We start from the raw sequence: 21,175 nt of genomic DNA on the forward strand, positions 1-21,175 counted from the left end.
ATGTAAAATATAAAGGAAAATGAAAATAATGAGAAACTAGGAGATTTAAAAGACAGGAGAAGAAAAAAATGTAGGTCAGTGATGGTGAGCCTTTGGGGCCCCAAGTGCCCAAAGCATGCGCATATACATACTCAAAATGCAATGCCCCCACACAAACATGCATGTGCCACCCCTGCACTTGCAACTGCCTCTCCACGCATGCCCCCGCCCCTCCCCCACATGCATGGCAGAGCCCAAAGGCCAACTGGCCAGTGGGAGGCACACATACACGGTGGAGCTGAGCTGGGGCGACAGTATGTATGCCCACAGAGAGGGCTCTGTGTGCCACCTGTGGCACACATGCCATAGGTTCGCCACGACAAGTGTAGGGTAAAAAGGAAAAAAGAAAGAAAATAATTGACTGCCAATGCTTTTTAGCACAATAGAAAATAGTAATGTTACAGCCTCAATTTGTTACTTGTACACAGTAACATATATTAGCCATTTCTAGAATAACAAACCTATCTAATCAATAAAATTCTAAATTAAAGTTTCATTTTTTCCATCACAAGCACACAATCCAGAAGCGGTTTCTAATGGAAACAAAGTTAGATTTTTCTTTTCTTTGATTACAGCAGTCAATTTAGCTATCTCTGCTTTTTTTCCTGTTATGGAAAGTAATAAATAGTTCTATTTACACTTTGTAGACTATCATCATTTACTATACTTCTTCAAATTATTTAACCTTAAAGGGAAAACTTATTTTTGTATCTATTTTGAAATTCTAAACTCTTTTCTAAAATATTTCTAAAGTCAATAAAGTCTTGTACCTCTTTTTAAAAACTTTCTGTTAGCGTGCATACTTTAAAATACACTTTCAATAATATTTTACAAACTTTAGAAATTACTGAAATATTTCAGGAGAAAAAGAAAAACCCCATTTTCAAACTCACTTTATAAAAACAAAACCATACATTAGAAATTACAGTTAAGTCAGATTCTTGTGGAATTGCTTCAGTGGTTTGGTAACTTTCTACACACAATTGCATCTCTGCAATTTTTCTTCTTGAATTTGTTTATCTGTTTTATTTAAATACTTCACACAACTTTGGGAGTCTGATACATTCCATGTTTCTTGTTTTCTTCATTGTCTTTTGTTTAATTCCCTCTTGTGGCCAAAGAGTAGATTTTTAAATCAATCAACTGTTATTTCCTGGCCAGTCAGAATTCATAAAAGTTGAGATTTCAGCTACCCACATAAAAACAGACCAAAGCTACAGATTACATAAAAATGATAAAATATTACCACAACTTTTTAGATTCTTATGCTTCTATATCAAAATTAAAAGGGGCTGTGTGTTTCTTTATTTTATCTTTTCTCCAAGTAAACTTCTTCCTTGACTTTTAGCAATAATTAAAGTTTCAAATATTGTGCAGATTTTCAAAAAGTAGTAAATAGGTTGTGACTCAAAGAGCCTCTTTTAGCTTAATAAAAGAGTGTTTAAGACGATGGAAGACATGACATCTGCTTGAAAAATAAATTCCAAAATGGCTGCTTTTTCAACAATGAAATATTGCAGCTTCATTCCCCTTGATGAATGGCTCACTGGCTTTTCTGAAGCACACCTTCCCAAGTTTTACTGCAGAATTTAAATAATTCCTTCTTTTGTAATAGGGCAGTTTTCAACTTTGAAATGTTACTATTATGCACAGAAAAGCCAGTTGCAAACAGGATAATTATTATGAGCTCAAGATGATGCCTCCCTAATATTTCATAACAGGTTGATGTTTATATTGGATCTGTAATGTAGTGATTGTAAAAGAAATTTTCTTGTAAGGCAATCATTCATAATATATTTCAAAATATATTTATTATTTATTATTTCTTGGGTTCTCCCCTTAGCTTCTTAAATTCAGTATGGTATACTACTTTTATTTAAGAAAGATTTGCAAAGGATGTGGCTTGGGGAATCCTTTCTCTTTGTTTTTAAATCTTGTTCTATCTTACCTCAGCCATTTTATTTTATTTTATTTTATTTTATTTTATTTATTAGATGTATGTGCTGCCCCTCTTGTGTAGAGGCAGCATGGCTTAGATTCAAACAGTGTACTTCAAAAATGTATCTTTTCTACTATTATATATATACCTGTATCCCCAATTGATTTGAACATTTTTCCACTTTGCTTTATTTATTTACTTTATTTTTCAAATATAATTTGCCAGATTAGCAATCCATAGTCTCCCGATAGTGAGATGTGTGGTACATAAATATAATAAATGGATAAAATTAAAAAAAAACAAATAGGTTACCTTATTGCCTATGAATACTGGAAAATATAAATATAGTCTACCTGATATATAAAATCTCTTTATTTATATTTTAATTGATTGCAAAAACGATACAGAACTTTCAAGTGAAGCAGAAGACAGTAAAAATGATTCTCATTCTAAAATAAAATTTATTTTCCAATCTTAACTTGAAAAAAAAAGATTGTCTGTATGTTAATCTCTGCCTCTAAAAATGAAAGCAAAATGTTTATTCTTCCATACTGAGGAAAAGTCAAGAATGTTCTTCATATCTAACCACTGTTTAAGAAGTCATTGAAATGGGTTGTAGTCAATTGAATTTTGCTTGGGACTTTAAATATGAGCATACTAAATGCCTCTTTTCTGTTTTTCTTGCTACTTTCAGTGAAAGCAGGCAGTGGTCAGCCACTAAATCAAAATGAAGTGGCAATTCTCCTAAACCTGCTCCAGTCTAAAACTAGTATTAGTATGGTACAATTTGCTCAAGTGCTGAACATTAAAATGAATCCTGAGACTGAGCAACAACTGAATAAAATAAATGTTCCAGCTGGCATTTTGGATGTGGCTGAAAAACAGTCTGAACAACAACTGCTGCCGCTGCCGCCACCACCTAAGCCACCGCTGCCTCCCTCACCAGACCAAGAGCCTTTAAAACAAATGCTTCTTTGTTGGTATAACGCTATCAGTATTCCTTTCTTTCCTGGGCCTTTCTACTCTGGCAATTGGCTTTCCTTCTCGGTATATTTTTTTTAGTGGATACTGGTGATTTTGCATTTCCCCCATTATCTCCCATCCCAGAATATTTGTGCCTGGAATACATATGCCAGGTAAAATAAAAATCTGGCTGTTCTTTGCATAGGTTTGCCCACCTGCAAATAGTATACTTTGACTGTTGAAATTAATTGTTTTATTTTTTTTCCTCAATAGTTGTTATGCTGTTCCCAAGACATTATCAAAATAGATTATCTTAGGCATGTTGCTGTATCTTCCAAATCTTACAGATGAATCTCAATAATAAACAAATGTAACATCTATTTCTTAGGATTGCACAGAAAATTTCAGATTCAAAATACATTCAAAGTAACCATTTAATAATTTAAAAAATATCCCAGAAGTGATTCTGTCTTGAAATAGCTATTTCAATTTTTATATCAATTTTTATTAGTTTATCATAATGTAAAATATAAAGGAAAATGAAAATAATGAGAAACTAGGAGATTTAAAAGACAGGAGAAGAAAAATGTAGGTCAGTGATGGTGAGCCTTTGGGGCCCCAAGTGCCCAAAGCATGCGCATATACATACTCAAAATGCAATGCCCCCACACAAACATGCATGTGCCACCCCTGCACTTGCAACTGCCTCTCCACGCATGCCCCCGCCCCCTCCCCCACATGCATGGCAGAGCCCAAAGGCCAACTGGCCAGTGGGAGGCACACATACACGGTGGAGCTGAGCTGGGGCGACAGTATGTATGCCCACAGAGAGGGCTCTGTGTGCCACCTGTGGCACACATGCCATAGGTTCGCCACGACAAGTGTAGGGTAAAAGGAAAAAAGAAAGAAAATAATTGACTGCCAATGCTTTTTAGCACAATAGAAAATAGTAATGTTACAGCCTCAATTTGTTACTTGTACACAGTAACATATATTAGCCATTTCTAGAATAACAAACCTATCTAATCAATAAAATTCTAAATTAAAGTTTCATTTTTTCCATCACAAGCACACAATCCAGAAGCGGTTTCTAATGGAAACAAAGTTAGATTTTTCTTTTCTTTGATTACAGCAGTCAATTTAGCTATCTCTGCTTTTTTCCTGTTATGGAAAGTAATAAATAGTTCTATTTACACTTTGTAGACTATCATCATTTACTATACTTCTTCAAATTATTTAACCTTAAAGGGAAAACTTATTTTTGTATCTATTTTGAAATTCTAAACTCTTTTCTAAAAATATTTCTAAAGTCAATAAAGTCTTGTACCTCTTTTTAAAAACTTTCTGTTAGCGTGCATACTTTAAAATACACTTTCAATAATATTTTACAAACTTTAGAAATTACTGAAATATTTCAGGAGAAAAAAGAAAAACCCCATTTTCAAACTCACTTTATAAAAACAAAACCATACATTAGAAATTACAGTTAAGTCAGATTCTTGTGGAATTGCTTCAGTGGTTTGGTAACTTTCTACACACAATTGCATCTCTGCAATTTTTCTTCTTGAATTTGTTTATCTGTTTTATTTAAATACTTCACACAACTTTGGGAGTCTGATACATTCCATGTTTCTTGTTTTCTTCATTGTCTTTTTGTTTAATTCCCTCTTGTGGCCAAAGAGTAGATTTTTTAAATCAATCAACTGTTATTTCCTGGCCAGTCAGAATTCATAAAAGTTGAGATTTCAGCTACCCACATAAAAACAGACCAAAGCTACAGATTACATAAAAATGATAAAATATTACCACAACTTTTTAGATTCTTATGCTTCTATATCAAAATTAAAAGGGGCTGTGTGTTTCTTTATTTTATCTTTTCTCCAAGTAAACTTCTTCCTTGACTTTTAGCAATAATTAAAGTTTCAAATATTGTGCAGATTTTCAAAAAGTAGTAAATAGGTTGTGACTCAAAAGAGCCTCTTTTAGCTTAATAAAAGAGTGTTTAAGACGTGGAAGACATGACATCTGCTTGAAAAATAAATTCCAAAATGGCTGCTTTTTCAACAATGAAATATTGCAGCTTCATTCCCCTTGATGAATGGCTCACTGGCTTTTCTGAAGCACACCTTCCCAAGTTTTACTGCAGAATTTAAATAATTCCTTCTTTTGTAATAGGGCAGTTTTCAACTTTGAAATGTTACTATTATGCACAGAAAAGCCAGTTGCAAACAGGATAATTATTATGAGCTCAAGATGATGCCTCCCTAATATTTCATAACAGGTTGATGTTTATATTGGATCTGTAATGTAGTGATTGTAAAAGAAATTTTCTTGTAAGGCAATCATTCATAATATATTTCAAAAATATATTTATTATTTATTATTTCTTGGGTTCTCCCCTTAGCTTCTTAAATTCAGTATGGTATACTACTTTTATTTAAGAAAGATTTGCAAAGGATGTGGCTTGGGGAATCCTTTCTCTTTGTTTTTAAATCTTGTTCTATCTTACCTCAGCCATTTTATTTTATTTTATTTTATTTTATTTTATTTATTAGATGTATGTGCTGCCCCTCTTGTGTAGAGGCAGCATGGCTTAGATTCAAACAGTGTACTTCAAAAATGTATCTTTTCTACTATTATATATATACCTGTATCCCCAATTGATTTGAACATTTTTTCCACTTTGCTTTATTTATTTACTTTATTTTTTCAAATATAATTTGCCAGATTAGCAATCCATAGTCTCCCGATAGTGAGATGTGTGGTACATAAATATAATAAATGGATAAAATTAAAAAAAAAAACAAATAGGTTACCTTATTGCCTATGAATACTGGAAAATATAAATATAGTCTACCTGATATATAAAATCTCTTTATTTATATTTTAATTGATTGCAAAAACGATACAGAACTTTCAAGTGAAGCAGAAGACAGTAAAAATGATTCTCATTCTAAAATAAAATTTATTTTCCAATCTTAACTTGAAAAAAAAAGATTGTCTGTATGTTAATCTCTGCCTCTAAAATGAAAGCAAAATGTTTATTCTTCCATACTGAGGAAAAGTCAAGAATGTTCTTCATATCTAACCACTGTTTAAGAAGTCATTGAAATGGGTTGTAGTCAATTGAATTTTGCTTGGGACTTTAAATATGAGCATACTAAATGCCTCTTTTCTGTTTTTCTTGCTACTTTCAGTGAAAGCAGGCAGTGGTCAGCCACTAAATCAAAATGAAGTGGCAATTCTCCTAAACCTGCTCCAGTCTAAAACTAGTATTAGTATGGTACAATTTGCTCAAGTGCTGAACATTAAAATGAATCCTGAGACTGAGCAACAACTGAATAAAATAAATGTTCCAGCTGGCATTTTGGATGTGGCTGAAAAACAGTCTGAACAACAACTGCCGCCGCTGCCGCCACCACCTAAGCCACCGCTGCCTCCCTCACCAGACCAAGAGCCTTTAAAACAAATGGCAACACCACAGCTTTCTGTGCAAGCCACTCCATTGACCCAATCTAAAGTTGACACAGAAGTTACCCAAGCAGCTGTGCAGAGTGCATTTACAGTTTTGTTATCTCAGTTATTAAAGGCTCAACAATTGAAGCAAAAAGAAAATTTCCTAGAAGAAAAAGAAAATGGATCAGGAAATGACATGTCATTACAGTCAAGACAGCCTCCAGAGCCAAATACACCAGCATCTGGCAATTGGGAAGATGCAGAATCGCCAGCATCTATTTATCCCCATCTTATTAAATCATTATACACATGTGCAGGTATGAGTTTTGGTGTTGGGAAAATTATGTTTAGGCAGGTAGATAATTTATATTATTGAGAATATCAGGCTTACTATTGCTTCTCTCAAACAGTTGGATTATAAATTATTTCTTGGGGAGTTTTTCGTAGGTTTAAATTTATAAGACTGCCAGACTCCATTGAGATTCTGGGTAGAGTGCAGTATTAAAACAATTAAAAAGTGCAACCAAAGAAGAACAGGGATCTGGAAATAATCCTAGCTCACTTCCCCTCCCCCAACTCTACACCTAGTCATACAATATTGACTTTAGACTAAGACCAGAGGAAAGGCAAAGGTCAGGATAGGGCCATATTAATTTTTGGGAGAATATTATTTTGAACAGAAGGTGCACACTTGGACAGAGAAGCATATTTCTAGTAGTAGTTTTGTTCAAACAAGCCTTTGCTCGATCCAAACCTTTAACACTTAATAAATATTCTGTATCATTAATTGTGTATTTAATCCTAAACTATATTTTTAGCTGTATATTTAATTCTAAACTATTTCAAAATTAATTTAGGACAAGATGACTTGGTGAGAGCCCCTGAAATGAAACCTCAAACCCCAGAAGAACGTCCTCGTATCTTGCCACCAGATCAACGACCCCCCGAACCACCAGAACCACCACCAGTTACTGACGAAGATCTTGATTATCGGACAGCGAATCAACACTTACCTTCAGTTAATAGTTCTTCAGGGATGGATTCTAATGCTGGAGTAAAAGCAGCTCTTTTAGAGCTGCTGGCTCATCACGAGGCCCAAACATCCGAGAAACCAGCAACATCTAATGTGGAGTTCCAGTCGAGAGACTCCTTTGTAGCAGGTCCAGACTATAAAGATAGTTTTGCATCTACTACATTCTCTTGTGCACACTATAGTGGTAGTGATGGAATAGGAAATATATCATCTGGGACATTAGAAAGGGCAAATTTTGTTGGAAATTCAGATGTTCAACACTTGGAGAACTATAATGTTACTTTATCTCATTCAAACAGTACCCTTCCAACTCCTGCCTTTTCAGAACCATTTCATAGCTCAGTAACTCATTATGGAGACATTTACCTCAACAGTGGTTCCATGCTATTTAGTGGTGATAAGGATCATAGATTTGAATATAGCCATGGTCCCATCACAGTACTGGAAAACAGTGGTGATTCAGTTGGAAGGTCTGGGTCTGAAAGTACTCATTCTCATTCTTTGTCTTCAAAGATGCAGAACTATAGCTATGGAAGTAATTTACAAGAACCTCCTGCCAGTGCCAGCCACATTCATGGACAAACTTGGACTTCTCCTGCTCAAGGACCTGAATATTCACAAGGGTACAGGGGACATATTAGCACATCTGCTATCAGAGGTCGAGGCAGAGGATTGCCATACTAAGCTTCTGTTCTTTTCCCGCTTTCCCCTGGCCCTCAGGCACGTCATTTGTATCCTGGAAAAACTTTTTAACTGTGATTTTAAACAGCAATCCAACAGACTTGAAAAACGTTAATTCAGCAGCTTTATTTTTATTCAGAAAAGGGTCTTGCATACAATAGGAAATTGCTTACAATTCATGCTGTTCTGAAAATCCAAATAATTGTACATCTTTCAAATTCTAGCTATAAATTTTATATTTTGGCAGTTTTAAGTCAATGCTAAATTTAGGAACATCAGCTTTTTAAGGCACACTACTAAGATCTGAACTATGCACATTGTGCTTTTTTGTAAGTTTGGACCAACTTTTATGTAAAAATTTTACAAAACCAAAACAGGGCACTGATTTATTTGGTATTTCTTTTTACAAAACTACCTTTAGTCAAGAAGTCACTATCAGTCTTTGCACTGCTTTCAGTGTTATCTGTGGAAAGTGTTTTTGCTCATTTCAGACAATAAAATACAGTCACTCTTAATACTATTTATACATACATTGACATTGATTTGATTTACTTTCACAATTGTTTATCTAGTAAAATATCCCATCCATCTTCCCAACATTTGTATAAATATCTGTTTTACTTGAATGGTAAGTGCCTTAATGATGTAATCTTAAGGTCTGAAGAATATTTCATTAAATTCATAAGGCTGTTTGAAGGTAATTTGTATTTGGTACAAGTATTAATATTTACACGACACCGATGCTAACTTAAGAACAAATGGGACAGAATAGAGTCTTAGGAGTTTTCATATCCTATTAGGTGAAATATTTATGTTCTTTTTTTCCAAAACTATAACCATCCCCATATTTAATTAAATTAAATTACATGAGAATGTATGGATAATAATAAAAAAGGTAGGTTTCCTTCAATTTGCTGTACCTTTTACCAAATAAAAATTAGTGTCCTGTTTTATTCAAAACAGTCTTTTTATTAAAAACAGATAGCATTTTGTCACTATCTTCTAACAAGTACTTTGCTCATTTTAAATGTAGCTGCTGTAGAATGTAACTTTGGTTACATAACCAGCAATTAATGCAACTGAAATTTAAACAATTTAAATTTATAGATATTAGGATGGTGCCAACCAATTCTGTATTATATTATTTTATTAGTCTATTCATTTAATTTGAATAGGTTTTTCATTCATTGTATCTTCAATTGCAAAGGAGGGGAAAACAGGGTTCCCAAAAATAAAATTCTGGCTTCTGGAGATGTTTTCTGGCATTATATATGTGTTTCTTGAGAAGAAGAGAAACCCCTCCCTGTAGACAAGCCACTGGCTATGATTTCTCTGTACTGAAATGTTTTTAAATGGCCATATTGAAAAAAAGACTTTCCAACTGGTTATTCAATTGGCAAGCTAGTGCATATATGTAGCTATTTTCTAAAAATATAATTACATGTAATTTACATGTATTGTCAGCTGAGTTTATTAGAAGCAATTCAACCAACCATTGCTTCAGGGTTGTTGTTGTTTTTTTAAAAAATGGGTGAGTACTCCATTTGTAGAGTGTCAAATATGTGTGAACTTTCCTGTATATACAACTATGGTCATTCTCAGTAGAGAATTCCTGATTGAAAATAAAAACAGCTAAACTGGAATAAAATATTTTGTAATTTTAGCTGTTAATGTTGATATTTCAGAAAAAAGAATAGTGGCCTGGAATGAGTGTTTTTGAATAACCTTGTTTAGTAAAAGTAAACATCAACATCAACAATATCTTTTTGATAAAATTTGTTTGATACTCAGATTTTTGATTAAACTCCTATGGATCCTTTTGATTGTTTATTAGTTCTCACGTGATCCTTACATATTACAAGGACTGTGTTAAGAAAACATGTCAGAAGTTCCAGACCAGACAAAATGTGCTATTTTTCTTTGTTTTTATTTATACAACATTGGCCATATATGATACTGCTGTGCTAACAGGTAATTCAGAAGTTCTAATATACTTTGATGTACATTTAAAATATATCAAACTTAATTAAGGCCAGTTTCTCTGACAAAGCATTACATAGACTACTTCCATTCCTTTGTGCCCTATAAAAGCTGATTTGCCAACAATGTCAGATCCTATCTGTCTACTTATGAAATAAATAGGTTGAATCAACACACTATTTTTATTCAAGGAAAGCCGTGTTCTTTATTTTTACTGATGAGATCACTTGGCTTCTTAAAGTACTACTAAAGTAGTTTTTCAAAACCTGAAGCAGGTAAGTGCAACAGAATGTAAAGTAGAAGGTTCAGTGAATAGGTCCTAAAGGTCGTTATCTAATAAAGTTATTTTCTGTGTTCAAGACAAAATGTTTTTAAGATATCCATGTTCACATAGATAATTAGAACCATTAGGAAACAGCCTGCCAAAACTTGTGATTTTTCAGTGTTATATTTTAGGCATTTCTCTGACTAAAATCCCTGGTTTTCATAGTTGATCAATTAAATGTCAAGGCTAATTTCCATTGTTTTTAGAATGGACTCCATTCTAAATAGCAATATAAAATTAATGTAAGTTAGAATTTAAGAACTTCCTCTACAGATAAAAATATCCTGTTTATAGGATGATTTCCCCCCTCTTCTACAAGCATGAGGGCCCTCTGAAAATATTTTAAGACACTGGAAAACCAAGGGGCTTAGTATTGGAAACTATCAACACAAAGAATTGGTAAATTAACTCCATCCTCCTTCCTTCTGCAAAGTCCTACACTTGGGGCATATGTCTATCTACTAATAGGTAAAAAACTAAATCTCTTCTATAATTTGAGATTCATTATTTTAACTTAATGGGAGGAAACTGCTATTTGCAATATACAATTTATCAAGGAAAAATACATGACAAACCAGCTTTTTTCAATGTTTATAAAGTATATCTTAATAGCATCTTAAATTCAGAAGAAATAAACTGGCAGCCTTGATTCTATTTTACATTCTATTTTACTAATTTACTGAATTTTATTTAATAGGACAGGAGATTAAAGTCTGAATCTTATATTTAGTGTACTAAGTTCACATAATTTGCAATGCACCTCTTTAGAAGAATTAAAAGGACTTCTAAATAGGAAGGGTTTTTTTGAAGACCTCAGCCTTCCATGTTCTGTTTTACAAATATGTATTTACAAATATGTATCACTGGACTCCCACATAGAGATCTAATTTATTTAACTTTTGCCTTTTTTTCTTAGAAAAAGATGAGCAGCTGGCATTTTGCAATTGCAAAGCACTGCTTTGCTTTCATTTATATTTTTCCAAAATTCTAAATATTTAAAAATAATTACACTATAGCTTGACTTTAAGTAAGTACATCTGGCTATTGGGACAAGCCCTAGGTGATGACAGAATAGTACACATCCCTTGGTGTCAACTAGATACTATTTTTGAGTTTCAGTTAAAAGGAACCTAGCATTTCTCCATTTGTGGTGGAGATAGCATCCAGGATTGGGTTGTCAGTTGCTGCTAGCTGATTGGACTGAGTTTGTCAGATATGTGAGGACACTCCCCTGTTACCAAAGGAAATTGACTCAGTCAAGCAGCTAGGAAAATGTGTTTTTTAGTGCTCTACAAATTTGAAATTAAATAGGTTAAATTAGAAAATAATCCAATCCTGAATGCTATCGAGGTGACAGCCGGCTACCAAGTGAACGGCTGTCGAATGATCGGGGCTTCGGCCCAGAGCAACAGGACAGGTTGGCTGAGTGCCGATCTTCAAAGTAAGAGGGCTGATAGGGCGATGTGTCAGAGGAGACCTCCACACCGTTCCTGTGTTAAGCTTGGGAGCTCTATCATGCAGCTTTCAACGGCTGCCCCAAGCCTAATTCCACAGTGGCGAATTTTAAAAAGAGCACAAAAGCAACTAAGTGAAGTCAGGAGTTTGACACCTTTAAAGTCAGGAGTGAAGTCAGGAGTTTGACAGCTGCCCTTTTTGGCTTAATTTCTCATTACAGCCCTTGCCCCTTCGAATCCACAGGTCAGCAAACTCCCAGGGGAGTTAGGCTGCCTGTCAATTCAAAGAAAATGGTGGATTCAACTGAAAATGCCGGCTATGTGAGTAGGAGAGCGGAGGAAATGGCTTGCAGGCCGTTACGCTCTCTCAGCCCTACAACTGCAAATGTTTCAGCTTTATCAGAAGTCCCCAAGCCAAGAGCCAAAACCGTAGGGGCTCGAAAGAGTTCCAAGGCAGCAGAGTGGGATGAGTGTCACAGGGACAGGGCACTAAACAGGCTAGGGGACAACAAGAAGTAGCCCCAGGAAGCCTGGAAGCTGTTCCAAACAACATTAGCATTGATTCCCGCCAAAATGAGAGTGGCCGTTGGAGAGAAGAGCTAGGTCTCGTTAGACTTGACAGGAAGCAATTGCAGGAACTGGCCACACAGGGAGCTGAAGAGCAGTTTAGATGGCAAGAGCCAGAAATCCCTTTTGACACTTCTGAGGGAAGAGACTTTTTTCTCTGTCTTCCCAGCAACTGAACAGGTTGCAACAACTGTACAAAGACCCAGAGTGGCTCCACAGGCCACTTTCATACCCACTTCTGCGGGGCTCTGTCCAGCAGTGGGACAAGAACTAGATATGCAGATTAAGATGCAGGCTCTGTTAGTGGAGTCAGTGAAGCAGGGTGTATCAGCAGACCTAAAGCAGTCTAGGCAATCTCCTTCAGTGGCCTCCTGTTCTTCAAGACAGGGCTTGAGACAAAACTCTCAATTTCATGATGACCTGTCTATTCTGAGGCTGATTCTTATGCTCCTTCTCTATGTGGCCACTCTATCCATTCTGATGTGTGGGAGAGAGAGGGAGGGAGGGGAGAGAGAGAGAGAGAGAGAGAGAGAGAGAGAGAGAGAGAGAGAGAGAGAGAGAGAGAGAGAGAGAGAGAGAGAGAGAGAGAGAGAGAGAGAGAGAGAGAGAGAGATTCTGGCCAGGATTCTGAGCACCCTGTAATTTCAAGACTTTTCCAACCGGCCCTGTTTAAATCGCTCCTCTTCAAGGCAAAAAATGCCACAGGGTAAGGTAGGGCTCCAGCACCACCAGAGCCAGCAGATGCATCTGAATACCCCAATGATCCACTCTTCTCAGAGAAGACCATAATTGCTGATGTCCCCTCACCAAGGATGTTTACAATGGTGATCCAGAGGCAATGGTCTTCTCCTGGGTCTGGACCAAGCCCATCTTCTCTTGATAGGAAGTTGTTTAACGTGGGAGCTGTTCTTTCCAGAGCTCTGGAAATGCCCACAGTAGATGCCCCAATAGCTGCCTCGTTGTGGCCCTGCAGTCTAATTCTGAGATTCCTGGTGAGCCTGAAGACTCCTTGAAAGCAGAAGACAAGTGGGTGGAACAAACACTGCAATGGACTCATCAATCAGCAGCCTGGACAGCGAAGGCCTCCACTGCTGCATCATTCTTCAACAGGGCATCCCTCATCTGGCTGTGTGAACTGCAGGAGAAAATTCCAACTAACGATGTGAGATCTCATCAGCACATCAATAAGCTCTTAGCAACTGTTGAGTTCTCTGCTGATGCCACCCTCAATGCGACCAGGTTCACTTCAAAAGGATAGGATTGTCTGTGGCCTCTTGTTGTCTGCTCTGGCTCAAGCAATGGCAGGCAGACATGAGGCATAAGTGGGGGTTGGCCACTTCCCCCTTCAAGGGGGATAAATTATTTGGAGAAGACATGAACAAAGTTCTGTGGACTCCAAAGGTAAGGGGAAGATTTTGCCTACCAGGTCAAGAAGGGGCAAATTCCACTCGATGCTTATTTTTGCTGCCCCTCCTTTAGAGCGACAGAAGCTGGAGTGGGGTTTTCTAGTTCCCAGAGGCCTTTCATCCCCAGACAGGAACAGCAGGACCAGGCAGGTAGAAACCATCAGTTCCAGAACAAGTGGCCCTTTCAAGGGGGAGGGGGTTGTCCCTTCCGATGCCTAGTACAGTGGTCCCCAACCACTGGGCCCTGGACCGGTACCGGTCCGTGGATCGTTTTGTACTGGGCCGCAAAGAATGTTTGCTTGGGCGCCGCAATCTTGTTTCAGCGTCCTGAGTTGCCTTAGCATGCTCGGTTAGTTAAGAAATGCCCTACCCAGAGAAGGAAGTGGTGCTGGAGGAGGAGGAGGAGGCAGTAGTGGAGAAGCAAGCAACCCAGGGCGCTACCGCTGTGGCGTCTTTGCCTATGTTTCCGAGCAAGGGCTGGAAAAGGGGAGAGCTGTGCAAGGCTCCGTCTCCCTTTCCTGCCTGCACGTGGGTGGGGGGGGAGGAAAGAGAGAGAGCCAGGAGCAATTCAAGGGTAGAAATCTAATGGGGAGAGCTGACGGTGGGCACTGGGGGAGGGGACTGTTGTTGCCGCCACCACTGTGTGTGGGAATGTGCATCTCAGGGACCTGAGCCGGGAGGTGTGAGAACTGCAAGTAGGAGCGTTTGATGATTTTGAAGAACTCCTGGAACATGGTAGATTGGCGTTTTGTAGGTCCCAGTGAAAGAGTGAGCTTTGTTTTGTCTCCTTTCCTCCCCTGGTAATGTGAGAGATACTTTCTCTCTTCCCCCCACCCCCAAATAATCACTGGCTGTGGCTGGGTTTGCAGCAGTGCTAAAGCGAGCGAAGTGCCCCCAGGGACACATTTCCTTGCCTGTCTCCAGGTGAGGCTGGAAGAGCCCCCCAGCTTTTCCTTGGCTGCAGATCTGAGCCTCTCAATCCTCCACCCAGGATCTGAAAGGAGCTCCCACTTTCTCCCCTCCCCTCCCCCAATTAATCACCAAGAGCGGCAGTCCTTCTGCAGGTAAATGCCTGCTGAGAAGCCCCTGGAGTGGCAGCCAAGGGGCGCTGCCCCCCAAGGAGAGCAAAGCCCCCTTTCTCCCTCTGCTTCTCCCAGCAGCAGTTGCCCCGAGGCCCCTCAGCTCAGACACACACACACACACACACACACACCGCCTGCTCTTCTGTCTCTTTGGAAGGTGCCAGATGGGGGAGGCTTCCAGCCCAGAACATTTTATTTTGTTATCATTAAGCATTTACATTTTTGTTATAATTAAATAAGTGTGTGTGTGTGTGTGTGTGTGTGTGTGTGTTTGTGTGTTTGTGTATGATGTATGTATGTATGTGTGTGTATATTTATATGTATGTGTGTGTGTGTGTGTGTGTGTAACATTAACATAAAAAATTATATTAAATATATTAGCTTTAAAAAGTAATTCATATCAGTGGTCCTCGGGATTTAAAAGTATGAATTTGGTGGTCCCTGAGATCCAAAAGGTTGGTGACCCCTGGCCTAGTAGATAAATCTTCTGTCACCCCTCTCATTGGGGGACGTTTGGCCTTGTTTGCCAGATGTTGGAAGTGATCACAGACACCTGGGTCCTGGATATGATCTGATTGGGCCTTTCTCTAGAGTTCCTCTCCATACCCCTGAGGTTTTTCATTCATTGCCCCTTTTCTAAAAACAGGGAGAAAAAGGTCCTCATGAAAACATCTATTCAGCACCTGCTGAAAATCCATGCAATCCAGCCAGTGCCCGAGGACCAACAAGACATGGGATTTTATTTCATCCTGTTTGTCATACCAAAGGCCTCGGGAGGTGGGGGGTGGAGGGCAATTCTGGATCTCAAGCATCTAAACTGCCGACTAAGATACAGGAGGTTTAAGATGCATTCTCTCCAATCTATTCTGGATGGAATTAGGGAAGGGGACTTTCTCACTTCTATAGATTTAATGGACGCCTATCTACAGGTCCCTATATTACCTGCCCATAGGCAATTCCTCAGATTCTTCTATAATGGCACACATTTTCAGTACAGAACATTCACAAAACTGTTAGCAGTCCTAGAAGCTCACCTTACAGCTATCACAGTCAGAGTCCAGTGTTATCTAGATGACATCCTTGTCCAGCCATCTTCTGCTTCTCCAGCAATGGAGGAATTGGGGATCACTATCCAGGTGCTCCAGGAGCACGGGTTTTCTGTAAACACGGCCAAAAGCCATTTCACTCCCACTCCAAAATGGAGCTGTAATAGATACCATGATGTGCAAGGTTTTCTTATCTTAGGAGCATCAGATGAGTATCAGGGAATTAATTATTCTAGTGAAATCTAACTGCAGGGCTATGCTTTCAAGGCTCCTAGGCAAGATGATTTCATTTATTAATATAGTGCCCTGGGCATGCCTGCACGCTAGGGCTCTCCAATGGTTTCTCCTACCATTTCAAAAGGCAGGCAGGAGTTGTTCCAATTTCCAAGTCAGGGTACCACCAGACATATCCAATATTGAAGCAGACTGGCTTAGCAGAGCCACTATAGACCATGCAGAGTGGCGTTTGCACTCCGCTTTATTTCAGGACCTGTCGGAGTGTTTCGGACGATGAGCAGTAGACCTCTTCACCTCTCAGGACAATGCACAACTCCCGAGATTCTTCCCCAGGTTTGCAGTTCTGGGGGTGGAGGGGACAGGTGCCTTATGCAGCCTTTGGCCCCGGGGACTCCTCTATGCCTTTCCTCCACTGCTCCTGATCCTGAGGGTGATACGGAAACTATTGGGGGAAAGGGCGGAGCTTCTACTTATCGCACCTCACTGGCCAAGGCAGCCATGGTTTGCCGACTTGGTAAGCCTATCTGTGACCAGGTTTTGGAGAATGCCGGCGAAAGAGTATCCCTCAGCCAGGGACCCTTGTTACATCCGGAGCCCCAGTGGCTTCAGTTAACCACTTGGAAATTGAGCAGGGATATCTGATCAGGGACCATTACTCCTCCAAGGTGATACAAACCATTCAGGCTATCAGGAGGTCCACCACTAATTATATTTATTATGCAATCTGGAGGGCTTTCTGTGAATGGTGCTCATGATCGGGGTTGGACCCTACAGAGGCCTCGGTCGTGCAGGTGCTGGACTTCTTCAAGAAGGACTGGACAAGGGCCTGTCACCAAACACATTATGATGGCAGGTGGCAGCCTTCTATACTTTCGTTGGGGGGCTCAGAACCCCAATCTAGGCATTGTCCGTCAGCAGATTTCTTAAAGGGGCTACAAGTCTGCGGCCTCCAGTGGTTTATCAATACCCCACATGGGAGCTCTCTAAAGTAATGAATTTGCTGCCTGAGGCCCCATTTGAACCACTGAGATCTACTTCTCTGCAATTTTTGCCTTCCAAAGTGGCCTTCCTGGTAGTCATCACCTTAGCCAGACGGATTTCGGACTTGGTTGCCTTATGTGTCAGGAAGGACCTATGTATTTTTCACCCCAACCGAGTTGGCTTGAGATTGGACCCTTCTTTCATGCCAAACTCATGGTTCCACATGGCCCAGGAACTGATATTATCTGCTTTTTGTCCAAAACTGGTCCATGCATTAGAAAAGTGGTGGTACACTCTAGAGGTAAGGAGGGCCCTTCATATGTACATTAAACGAACTTCCTCTTTCAGGAAGTCTGAATCTCTTTTTGAATCATTTCAACCTTCTACCATGGGTTGCAAGGTCACTCCATTGACTATGGGGAGATGGATCAGAATGTGCATCTCCAGAGCCTACCTATCCCAGGGATTTGCAGTGCCTCCAAAAATAAAGCTCATTCAACAAGAAGTCTGGCCACGTCAATGGCATGGGCCACTCAGGCCTCTCTAGAAGAGGTTTGCTTGGGCTCACCTTCCCTGTTCATCAAACACTATAAGCTGGACTCCTTTGCATCTTGGGAGGCAGCCTTTGGACAGAGAGTTCTTCAAAAGGTCCACCCTGATTAAGGGATTCAGACCGAACTAGACCTGCCCATAGGAAAACCAGCTTTGGTATGTCCCAATTCTGGATACTATCTCCATCACAATGGAAAAGGGTCTTTGGTCTTACCTGTGACCACCTTTCTCTTTGGGTGGAGATAGCATCCAGCCCCACCCTAATGGAGGTCCGTTCCAAATCCAGTGGAGCATGTCAGCAACAACAAGAAAACACGTCAGTCTGTCACTATCCTTCGCCAATTTCTGGGGACCTTTGGTAACAGGGGAGTGTCCTCACAGATCTGACAGACTCAGTCCAATCAGCTAGCAGCAACTGACAACCCAATCTGGATGATATCTCCACCCAGAGAAAGGTTGTCTCAGGTAAGACCAATGACCCTTTTATTTCCCTGAATATTTCTAGTCTCCGATGGACTGCAGAAGTTTTAGAGAATAAAAATGGTTATAATTTAGTGCTTTGCTTCATAATATCTTTGCCTAATAGAAGAAGACTTGGGTCAGCTGATATATAGTAGTCTTCATGAAGTTAAGATTGTATGAAGATGATTTGGTACAATGCAATACTCTTGTAAGCTTGGCACTAAACTAGTAAAGCCCTGTGGAAATTGTATAGGCTTTGATACATTTATTTTTAAATTTAGCTATACAATTGTAGCTATAAGATCCACTAACCACAAGGTGGCACTAGTGACTGAAAGCTGTTGTATGGCTTACTTTTCTGAGATCTGAAGAAGATCTGAAGAAGCAAATGCAAATGGTTTAAATATTATAGGAAAGTTGTATTTTTGTAATGCAAAATATGTTCAAAACTTTGGTATCTCAAGTCTATTTTTTTAGTTTATTTAATTTATAAGCTGTCTGACTTAGGTGGCTTACACCTAAGAACCAAACATATAAAAATACAGCTGATCAGAAGAGCAAAATCTGAAAACAAAATAAGTGCAGATCAAACCAAGCCAGAACAAAATAAAACATGAAGATTTCTACAACTTCAGATAACATACTCTTCACCTAAAACTACCATTGATCTATAGTTTTTAACACTACAAGATGAAAAAACATGGGAATAACATTTACCATTTAATTTGAAGGAAAGCAATTGTACCTTCTGTTCTTCCTGTGTCCATTGTTTATAGTGAAGCCCTTGGGATGAAAAAAGTGTACACTTGTTAGATATGATACTGCAGCTATCCATTATTAATTGCAGTTTTGAAGGTAGGTTTAGTTTCAGCTATGAATAAACTTCTTATATAAGTTTGCAAGCCATGTGTTGTCCAACACTTCTACATAATATGAAATGTGCAGTGTACCAGCAGAGGTAAGAACACTTTAGACCATATGTATTCAAACTTAAGACAGGAATATAGAGCAACCCCTGTTAGTGTTTGGGGATAAACTCCTAGCAGAGTATGCAGCAGCAGTCAAGCCAGGCAGCCAAATGAGAGATGAAGGGTTTTAGAGTATACACACACTGAACACAAACACTGTTTGTAGTTTAAATAGTTTTTAATCCAATTAGAGTTTAAGCATTGTCAATCAGTCCGTATGTCATTCACAATATATCCATTCAGTAAGACTAACTAACTCAGTCCAGATAATAGTCCGTACTATATCTTTATCAGCCGATAAAGATATCTTCTCCTCCTCCGATGCCTTTCTCCAGAGGATGACGCTGGATATTCAGTAGAACGATCAAACAGTAGACAGTCGCAGTAAAACAGTAGTAAACAGTTGTATCCAGCAGTAAACAGCAAACGGTAAACAGTAAAACAGTAGGCAGTAGGCAATAGGCAGTAAACAGCAAGCTTTCTCCTGCTTCCTCTTATTGCAGTTTCTAACCGCACCCTTAATTGGCTAATTACATGCAGTGTGGTGCTTAAAGCTACAAACACTTAAACTATGATACCTTAGTTTATATATTTATCCACCCAAACCTTGTTGGGTATCAATGTTATACCTAACATTCTCCCCTTTTGGGTGATATAAATATATAATACCTTTACAATCTAACCCCATAGTTTTCACAACTCTCCTGGTGCTTCCTGGCACCTTGGGCTTTTGTAAAATTATCAGCTACATTGTCCTCCGACATGCAGTACTCCAGCTGTATCATTTTACTTCTCACAGATTGTCTAACGTTTAGGTACCTTAAATCTGTATGCTTGCTCCTAGTTTTGACTGCAATATTTGTGGCCATTTGAATTGCTGCCTGATTATCTTCATGTATAATTATAGGATAGTTCACAGTTATGCCTATATCATTCATCATTTGCTTATACATAATCAATTCTGTACATAATAGCGATAAACAGGAGAATTCTGCCTCCATAGTTGACAAACTTATATGCTGTTGTCTTATTGACTTCCAACCTATTAATGTCTTACCCAGCATTATGGCTGTTCCTGAAGTCGACTTTCTTGTGTCTCTTTCTGATGCAAAACTAGCATCAGCATAAGCACTCAGAATTAGATCACCTTTTGGCTCTAGATACAATGAATAATTCATTGTCTTTTTAAGATATCTTAATATTCTTTTAGCTGCAATCCAGTGTCTTTCACTTGGTGCAGAATTGAAACGAGCTAACTGATTCACACTGTACGATATGTCTGGTCTAGACCAATTGCTAATATAAGACAAACTATCAATTAATGATTGATAAATTACCTTATCAAACCCCGGGCTTTGTGCATCAGTGTTGCTAAACTCCTGACTCATTGGAGTCTTAGCCGGCTTACAAAGCTCCATTTTATAATCTATTAGCAATTTGCATATCTTATCTTCCTGAGATATCTTAAAGCCCTTCTGTGTTTTCTGTATATTTAAACCGAGATATTTTTTTATCTCCCCTAATTGCTTTATCTTCATTTTCTTTCCTAATGATGCTATTATTTTATTGGCCTCATCATTAGTTTCAGTAATCAATGCAATATCATCAGTGAACAACAATAATAATGATATTTTCCCATTTGTCTCCCTCTTAAATAGACATGGATCGGCTAACCCAGCTCTGAATCCTATATTGTTTAGTTCCTTTACAATATATTGGTTCCATTCATAGCCTGATTGTTTAAGACCATAGAGGCTTTTTTTAAACAACCAACAATCATTATTATCTATTATTTCACTTTTAATTCCAACAGGTATTTTCATATATATAGTGTGTCTTAATGGGGCGTGCAAGTAAGCGGTTTCCACATCTAGGTGGTTAATTATATATTTTTTGCTAGCTGCCCACACTAAAACTGCCCTCAAGGTTGCTGCCTTAAGACTAGGTGCAAACACCTCATCATAGTCATTGGCATTCTGTCTAAAACCTTGGGCTACTAATCGT

At 38.6% G+C, this 21,175-nt stretch overlaps 1 protein-coding gene across 1 annotated transcript in view; it reads left to right on the forward strand.

Annotated features, from left to right (window-relative positions):
* Positions 1–10,270, forward strand: part of CDK13 (cyclin dependent kinase 13) — a 90,525-nt gene extending 80,255 nt beyond the window's left edge. Inside the window, 3 exon segments of the mRNA XM_087945891.1 lie at positions 2,673–2,954; positions 6,301–6,714; positions 7,255–10,270. Coding sequence (XP_087802017.1) covers positions 2,673–2,954; positions 6,301–6,714; positions 7,255–8,114 — 1,556 coding nt within the window. The 3' untranslated portion in view covers positions 8,115–10,270.
* The last annotated feature ends 10,905 nt before the right edge of the window (positions 10,271–21,175 follow it).

This window comes from Notechis scutatus, chromosome Z (assembly GCF_049901735.1).
Source record: "Notechis scutatus isolate UNSWTSFEM ecotype Mainland chromosome Z, rNotScu1.2, whole genome shotgun sequence".
NCBI classification, from domain to species: domain Eukaryota; kingdom Metazoa; phylum Chordata; class Lepidosauria; order Squamata; family Elapidae; genus Notechis; species Notechis scutatus.